Here is a 9570-nt window from a genome sequence, read left to right as displayed (position 1 = left end):
TCGCGACTCCCATGTAACAGGTCATCAAAGGGTCATCATCAAAGTGGCTAACACGTTACGAGTCTTTTAATGTGCATCCAGACATTAAAATATGACAAATATTTGTTAACAGCCTTGCTCCTAAGAAAACATTTGCTTTCACAGGGAATGCAGTCACAGATTTACTGCCCCACCAAAATATGCCAACCGGTTTAGCACTGAGACAGGGGGTAGCTCGACCTGTACCGCTGATAGGCAACATGTGCTAGGTACATCTCGCTACTGCTGCTGATGGTGCTTGGAGTTCCTGCGCAGTCGACAAGTGCTAGAGTGTCAGCGTAAATATCTGTCAAGCACGGCTTTCACTCATCTTTTCTCCTTACCCCCAGCATCTGCTTCACGCTTGTCATCTACTTGTCATACTATACCCTTTTAGGTACACTGAATTTGTTGATCGCTGACACAAGATACAACCTACCATGGTTACCATGCCTCCTCCCTCCTGGTTCATGCTGGGTTGGTTACAGTAGTGGGGTAGCGGAGTAGGAGTTTTTAATATAACAAGAGACAAAATACTTGTAAAATGGACCTACTGTTAAAGTGTAGATTCTTGTGGATCGCAGACAATCTTTGTATTTTTGCCTCATTGCTTTGGCATCTATTGCGGAATGCACTGGGACGTGAAAAGGACAAAAAGGCACCCGAATCTGGAGACATAAAGGTAGTGGGACGACATTTTAGTTATATTGTTTCCACAATGATCTTAACTCTTAAATTGCCAGAGGCGAATGACAACAAACAGTGTTGTTTTTAGAAATATAACCAGTAACATTACTATGAACCACAGTAAGATATTATTATTATTTAAAATGTCTATGGGCAAATTAAAGATATTTATTTTTGTAGCAAATAAATAATGATCAAAATATTTTTTATTATTATGAATAAGAATATTAATTGTAATTAATCTACATGCATTGCTAGTTGTGCATTTCCACTTAAAGTAATCAGTTAAGGCAGCCAAACTGCTCTTTTATTTTTGCCTAATAAATCATCTTGACAGTTAGGATTGGCAGATCATAATAGCAATTGTATGAACTGAATCAACAAATTTGGACCAGACAGGCAAAGTGGATTATTCCCACCTGTGCAGCATGGAAATATATTCTAGCTCATTATACAATGAAAAGGGTGATTTTTTGTTTGCTAGACAAGGCAATGGCGACCCCAGAGTTTATGGTACCTGGGTGCAGGTACTAACACGAAGACTCTCCCTAAAACCCACTCACCCGCCATACAATCACACAAATACACATACCCCTTCACGCAACTAACTCTAGTCTCACCCCACACTTGCCTTCATACACACTCAAGCACCATATGCTGACAGTCATTCATGTCAACACCCACACGTTCTCTTCAAATACTAACACATACACATATACCGACATGATTGTAATCTCGCAAGAGGAGGGCCCCTAGTCTCCTTTTGTACCAGTTTGTTATTGTGTGTGACTCCCACTGCCATTATCCCACTGACTGGAACAGCGCTACAGAATCTGCTGGTGCTTTATAAGTAAATGTAATGTAATACACACAAACACATGCTAACGCATACACGCTATACCGCCATGTCATGTTACCACCATACACTTACACAAAAATATGCTAACACAATACTGTAAAACACAGTGTACCACTGTACACTTACACACAATCCAAAACCATGCACTCACACACACACACTCTAATACAATACATTTTTGCATACAAGCACAAACTCATTTACTCTGGCACCATACATATATACATAGATAAACACACACTCTTTCCTTCTCCCATCACCAGAGCAGCTTGCCAGCTGTCTCCATCTTACTTGTGCAGAGCTCGGTCTTCAATGCAGCTCATACTTTTACCCAAATGTTCTTCTCTCATTTCTGAGAATTGTACAGGTCCTAATAATGGAATGTGATGTTGACACTATAACCCTCAGGCCTTACTCCCAGCATAGGCCCTTGCAGAATATAGCTATAGCAGACATCCAGCATGTAATTATTATTATTATTATTTATTGTTTTACGGTATATTGCCCACATTAAAGGAGCAGTTGTGAGCTTTTGTTTTAATTGAAAAGGGGACCCTGTGCTCTTAATCAAGAATAGTTAACATGTTAAATATTTCTCTTTTTCTATGGAAATGCACTGATCGTTTGTGTGCATATTGTAATCTTTCTGTCATCTATGTGCTAGTAATAGGAGGAAGCCTCTGTAAAATATGATGTCCACTTGCTAGACACCAGCATCTGCATTGGAGGAACATGAAAGTTCATAGGGAGCAAAAAGAGTACTGATTGGTTGCTTGATTAAGGGGCTACCAATTAATATGCAAACCTATGAGTCATTTTGTTATTAATTCTATATCTCTCATGTAATAAAATGCCATCCCGCTTGTGAAGGTTTGGGTAAAGGCTGGATAAGGACTGAAATTGGTTAGCTGAAACATTGACCAACACTTTTTGTATGTCACAATACATTAATGCTTTATTTTTGTATAAGACCGGAGAGTGTCTGCTCACCTGTGCAAACCTCTTTTGTCATATTTATACAGTTGTGCATTCTAATTTGTACGAATTTTGGTAAATTTGTTGATTCAGACAAAGGCAAAACAACGAGGCCAGACCTCCCCACGGGCTGAAAGCAGAAAGCTCTGAACTTTCATCCAAAATACGTGGGCCCATATTCACTCACATACTCTCACTCACATCAACACTCGCTCTCTAAATGTTTCCCTTCAGTTTCTGCTGACCGCTTCCGCTTCCGCTTCCACTATCTTTTATCTTGTCCTCTATCTTCAATCTGCTATCTTTAATCTTCTATCTGCGCAGACATCGCCTTATGCCTATCCAATTTTCGCCTAAATGCCCTCACTTTATTAATCTCTACCACTTCTGCTTGAAGCCTATTCCATGCATCAACTACCCTTTCAGTAAAGTAAAATTTCCTGATATTACTTTTAAACATTTGCCCCTCTAGCTTAAGGCTATGTCCTCTTGCTGTGGTGGTATTTGTTCTTTTAGGTAAACTTTATCATGTTGAGTCCCTTTAAGTTTTTAAATGTTTCTATCATATCCTCCTTTCACGTTTTTCTTCCAGGCTATATGTGTGTTAAGATCCTTTAACCTTTCCTGCAATCCAGGAACCATCTTAGTAGCCCTTCTCTGAACTCTCTACAAAGTATCTATATGCTTGTGGAGATTCGATCTCCAGTACTATACACAGTATTCCACCAGTGCTCTGTACAACAGCATGAACACTTCCCTCTTTCTACTGCTAATTCCTCTCCCTATACAACCAAGCATTCTGCTAGCATTTCCTGCTGCTCTATAGCATTGTCTTTAAATCCTCTGAAATAATTACCCCTAAATCCTTTTCTTCAGATGTTAAAGTTAGGACTATACCGTATTTGCTTGAGGGGACCTGGATCCTCCTCTCTGGCAATTTCCACTGCTGCCGGCACTTCCTCTGGGGCTACTAAGATGGAGCTCCGGCGTCACATGACTTTCCAGTGCTCCATCATAGAAGCCCCGGCAGCAGTGTTGTGCAAACACTCACCGACTGCCAGAGTGGAGGATCCCCCTCAGCACTGCAGGGAACCTGGATCCTTCTCCCTGGCAGCCGGTAAACGTCTGTGCAACTCGCGCGGGGAACCTCTGCTGCTGCCGGCAGTTCCGCTGCGGCTTCTATGATGTGACATGACCTTCTGGTGCTCATAGAAGCCCAGGCGGAACTAATGGGCAGTGGAGTTTTTCTAGGCACTTCGCGCAGACGTCCACTGGCTGCCCCCACTAGACACCAGGGAAGCACGGGGGGCAAGACTAGGGATGCATCAGTAAGTCGATGAGGGGGAAGAGTGCCATATGGGGAGGTATAAGGCATTTCAGGAGGCAGAGTGGCATATAGGGGGTATAAGGCATATCTGGGGGGCAGAGTGGCATATAGGGGAGGTATAAGGCATATCTATTTGGGGGGCATATAGGGGAGGTATAAGGCATATATGGGAGGCACAATGGCATATAGCGGGGTATAAGGCATTCCTGGGGGTGGATTGGCATATAAGGGGGTATAAGGCATATCTGGGGGCAGATGTGCATAACTGGGGGAATAGTATTTCAAGTATTCTATATTCTGCCTTTGGGTTTTTAGGCACTAGATGCATTACTTTGCATTTACCCACATTAAATGTCAGTTGTCACAGCTCTATTTTTCCAGTTTACCTAAATCATTTACCATTTGGCCTATCACTTCAGGAACATCAACCCTGCTGCAAATCTTTGCCTCATCAGCAAAAGGACAAACCTCAGCATCAAAACCTTCTGCAATATCACTAAAAAATATTAAAGATAATAGATCCAAGTACAGGTCCGCATATACTCCATTGTAGAATACACATAAACACATGGTTAATAGTTTTCTTCCACAAGATTATTAGGAACATTCTGTTATGTTACCGAGGCGCTCATGTCTTGTTTCACACTGGAATATTTTCTATACATTATTGAATAAATGCCCACGTGTTTATGAATAATATTCTTAGCTGCCAAGGACAACACTCAACTGCACTATACATTAAAACACCTAGTACCTATCAACACATCATGTTTCATGACCCTATAAGGATGTAATTGCCCTTGAGAAAAAATGTTGACCTATGTTCTTTGCATCATGGAAAGACACTTCTCGGAGTTGTCAGTGAGCCACAACAGGTGGCTCATCCTGAAGAACCAATCATGTAACATGGAAAACAAACAATACCAAGTGAACTATTAACTTGTGCTCCTGCAATTTACTAAAGTACCTCCTGTACAACCAAGATGCTTGAACCTATTTCTCACATTCATAGTGGGATGAACGCACTAAAACATCAAAAGATGTCTATGGAACCACTTTTGCTTTCCTAAATATTGTGTATACCAAATTGGTCATTTGTACTATGTTCAAGAAATCGAATCCAGATCCATTTAATGTTGGAATATAAGGATGTTAATATAAAAAGCTAGAGTTACATTTTGGACAATTTAGAGGCGCATGTCATGTCATATTAAACAACTTTATTTTTTAAGAATGTAAACTTGGATCGCAAAAAAGTGATTGAATGATGTAGACTGTTTAGAATTTACAAATGATTTTGGTACAGTAATACACTGTGGTTTATTTAACATATTAAACTACATAAATCTGGATGAAAAATATTGCTTGAATTAAAGTCAGACCTAAAGTTCTAAGGAAGGAACAGACATCTAATAACAAATACCGTTAATTATATAAAGTAATAAACGGTTCAAAATGCATGTATTATGTTGTGTGTGTACAATGTAAGTGACAATAGCAGATGTGTTCTTTAAAGATATGTGTGTGCACATGGTAAGTAAAAATAACATGTTAAAGTAGACATAAGAGTGTGTAACAATGGATAGTGTCATCAGCAGCTAAAAAATGCCAGCATGTGCAAAATAGGGTATATTTCTATGCAAAGACCACCGCCGCTCAAATCCACAAAGAATATTTTAGGAGCACTTAGATCTGTATAAGCAAAGAAAAGGTTCACATTGTTAGCTATGACCTCCAGCTTGCAACAACCAATTGCAAGTTGTGTAATAAAATTGTTACTTCAATTGACAATTGTTTTACATGCCAACAAATGCCCTGTCAATCAATTAAGACACTGTGTTAAAATACAAAGGGGAACATTTTCACAGGATATTTAATTAAGCTATTTTTATTTGCCTTAATGCTCCCTTTTGAGCTATTCAGAGGCTTTCTAACTTGATAGATAGGTAGATACACATATTTGACACATATTTAATTAACACCAATATGTATGTAAAGCAGATGTGACATAAATATGATGATAATGTATAAGGTTTTAAATCCATATCTAAAGGTTGTGTTTGTTTTGTATCAGTTTCAGTTTATTTGAAAGGGATCTGGACACATTTAAGGTTAGTTTACCTCAACTGAACCTGATTGATCAATTGCTTACATCTTAATTGGCTGCTCAGGAATTTGCTTCGATCTGTTTAGATGAGAGGTGATTTTAAATTGAGAACAGCACTACGAGGAGATTCATAGCTTGCTTACCTTTACGTTGTTTTGAACATGTAATGCCGATGTGCGCCGGGAGCTAAATTACTCAAGAGTACGGTTTTAGCATGCAATCTTGTTAAATTAAGCCCTTTAACTATGAAACACTGTTAGGTTGTGTTTTCAGCTCATAAAATAAGTGTTGAGTTGTCTACTCCTCGGGGTGTGATTACTAACCATTTATTTCACTATGTATTATGAAGGCCTAGAGGTTTGAAAAGCAACCTCCATTGGTACCCTAAGAGGGAGGACTTAGAAGACCATAGTAATCTTCATAGGGGCAACTGTAATTAAAACCATCAAAAACAGAGCACCATGTTGCAGAGGAGCATCACAAGACATGTTTTGTCAGGGCATAGTCACAGGAAAGGAAGGGGCAACCCTGGTAAACCCTTCGTTTCTAGAATGAAGTGCGGAATTGGTTCAGTTAAATTATGTCCTCATAATAACTAAGGAGGTGGTGCCCCATCTTGTTGGGGTCCTCTGGGGTAGGCCCTTTATAATTCATAGCAAAGTTGAGGTGTTTGGCTATGCCATTAAAGTAGCCATTGTTACGTATGTGGTTTTCCATACCAGTGTAACACTATGATGGTGTCTAGTTAACCAGCCAGTGTAGCCATAATCTGCTAAAGCTCCTCCTACAAAGTTTAATAATAAAATAATAAATGTAATGTAATAGTCAAATTTGATGTATTGGCATCCAATGAAAATGACAACTCAACAAGGGCCTCTGATGGTAGGAAATCGCAGTGATGTCAGGTTGAGGGCCATGCAAGTATGAAGAATGTTTTGCAGAAGATCCAGGGTGTGAGATATGGATATCCCTGTGAATGTAACGGACATCATATATGGTACCCACGTTAAATTCAACGCTGGTAATAAAAAAGGAGGACAGATGTCCCTGCTCCCACACACTGGTCTAGTGGTTGCTTTTATTTCAAGGCCCCCTATTATTAAACAGGTATCTCCTGATTCACCTCCCAATGCATGCATCCTCTAAGACGGCGGTACACAGTGCCAATTCTCAAGAAACAAAACCAGGCCACAGTTGTTTGATATGCTAGCTCAAGCAAAGGCATCTCGATTAAAAAATCATTTAACGACTTTTTTATTTAAGGATACATAGAATTCCAGAGCTCTAAGATCAAACTGAACTGAGTTAGTATTGTTTAAGGCGATTAACTGACCCATAATATGTAAAAATGCTACATTTTGGCTGTTGAACTACTCTTTGTCAAACATGTTTTTTTATTTTGTGAGAATGTAAGCAGTTACTCTTGGGAATGTGGTTTTTACTTGAGATTGCTATGGATCACTTGATGGTTCCACCAGAGGGCTGCATAGAGCTGGCTGCTCCACTGATCATCATGTTCTGCTTGTTGTCAAGTTGCCCTTCAGTAAATATGTGTGTGGGTGAGTTTAAAGCATAGACTTTACAATTTGTTCTTAACCCTTGACTACTCTACGTAGCAGGTGTTAGCACCCCCTTTGAAACAGAAAACTATGTAAGATATAAGACCCAGAAACAACTGAGCAACTCTTCTTTATAAGCATTGATTTCTTGTACCTTTGTCAATATAAGTTCCTACGGGAACAAGGCCCTCCATTCCTCTTGTATCTGTATGCCAATTGCTGTATTGTACTTGTTGTTATCTGTAACATTTTCATGTTGTACAGCGCTGCGGAATCTGTCGGCGCTTTATAAATAAAGTATAATAATAATAATAATATAGACTATTTCTTTAGACATTCCTTAGCCCATCGGGGCTAAGGACGCATATATACAGTCATTACTAGTACAGTCACTTGCAATATTTTATACTAGTATAAAGTACTTCTGCACACAAGTACAGGGAAAATAAAAGTTGTAAGAAAATTCTAAGAAACAATATTACCCCAAATAGCTTACGTTATTTATAAGATGGAAATAACCATTAACTCAAGTGGATCACTAAAGATGTTTTGGTATAAGGAGCAGCTCTAATATTTTATCAAAATAGCCTTCGCTTAGGGCAGCATAACGTAACGGTGCAGAGCATGTTTGTCTCCGTTTCACGGTGGAGCATGTCCCCCTCCGCCTGATCCTTGAGGGTGACCCCCTCCGCATGTCCCCCTTTTTTTCTGGCTGTCTGCTGGGGTTATAAGGCCTCTGGTGGACATTTTAGCCGATTAAAGTTACCAAAAAAACCAAAATATATATATATATATATATACACACACACACAGTATCTCACAAAACTGAGTACTCCCCTCACATTTTTGTAAATATTTTGTTTTATCTTTTCATGTGACAACACTGAAGAAATGACGCTCTGCTACAATGTAAAGTAGTGAGTGTACAGCCTGTATAGCAGTGTAAGTTTGCTATACCCTCAAAATAACTCAAATCCACCAGGGGGCGCTCATGTAAGACAAGAGGAAAAAAACAACAATAGTGTAGAATATCAAAGAATAACTAAAAAAAATTAAATGTTTGTTGCACTCACAAAGGTTTCAAGTTATTCGTGTGTGTCTCAATTTCTTATAGTGTTTTGTGTCTAAAAGATGTGCAGAAAGAGATACAAATAGTGTAATACTTCTTAATGTGCTTGAAAATGATAAGAAAATGGTTGAGCTCACAAAATTCTTTGCACATACAAACTGTGCAAAAGAGAGCTCAGGGAGGGTGTGAAGACCCGACAGTTTCCAGACAATTCCTGTATACTCCAGAGCTTCTTATTTTTTTGCAGCTCCCCAATCCGTGGAATACACAAAGTATAAACTATAGTAGGAGTCCAACTCCTAAATAAGATATAGGTACACCGAAACTATCAAAACATATATAAATGTATTCAGAAGTATATGGTAAAAAATAAAATGGCTATACAAAACAATCTCTATCCTCAATGCGTTTCGTCCTCACAAGGGCTTCATCAGGAGGAAAAGAAAAGAGAAAAGGAATAAATGGATTCTGTTACAGTCCTTTATATCTGTCCATCCATTGCCCGGCGTCCTTTTCCGTATACGTCATACCTAGATGATGCATCAACTTCCTCAACCCGCATCGCGTTGCGTAGTGACGTGTTCGTGTATCTCCATTGAAGCAGAAACGCCCCCTCCGTCAAAGTTGTCTTACGTCCTCTTGTTGTATCCAGTCAGCAGGCGTTTCTGTAAGTTTCTTTGCTGCTGGAGGTTTTAGTAAAGAAGATGATACAAATATTCGCCTCCTGGCTTTAATACAATTTAGATTATCTCTACACCAAGGCTAGAGTAATCCCCAATTATGAAAAATCCCTTTCTTCAATCATATGTCATAAATAGTGTCTCACAATGACTCGTCTAGCACGGGACTTACAAAAATGCAAGGAATCTGTGCACACACAGCAGAGAGATACCACAAATGCTATAATGGTATTTAAAACACCTCTATCAGGTATCACACTATATGGCCATATATTGCTTTGCCTGACAC

General features: G+C 39.2%; 1 protein-coding gene across 1 annotated transcript in view; it reads left to right on the top strand.

Moving 5' to 3' along the window:
* Positions 1–494: 494 nt before the first annotated feature.
* Positions 495–9570, top strand: part of MYLK4 (myosin light chain kinase family member 4) — a 35540-nt gene continuing 26464 nt past the window's right edge. Inside the window, exon 1 of the mRNA XM_053466850.1 lies at positions 495–700. Coding sequence (XP_053322825.1) covers positions 563–700 — 138 coding nt within the window. The 5' untranslated portion in view covers positions 495–562. The remainder of the gene's footprint in view (positions 701–9570) is intronic.

Source organism: Spea bombifrons, chromosome 5 (genome assembly GCF_027358695.1).
Source record: "Spea bombifrons isolate aSpeBom1 chromosome 5, aSpeBom1.2.pri, whole genome shotgun sequence".
Taxonomy (NCBI): Eukaryota; Metazoa; Chordata; class Amphibia; order Anura; family Pelobatidae; genus Spea; species Spea bombifrons.
Note: the sequence above shows the minus strand (reverse complement) of the source record. Positions and strands in the feature narration are given on the sequence as shown.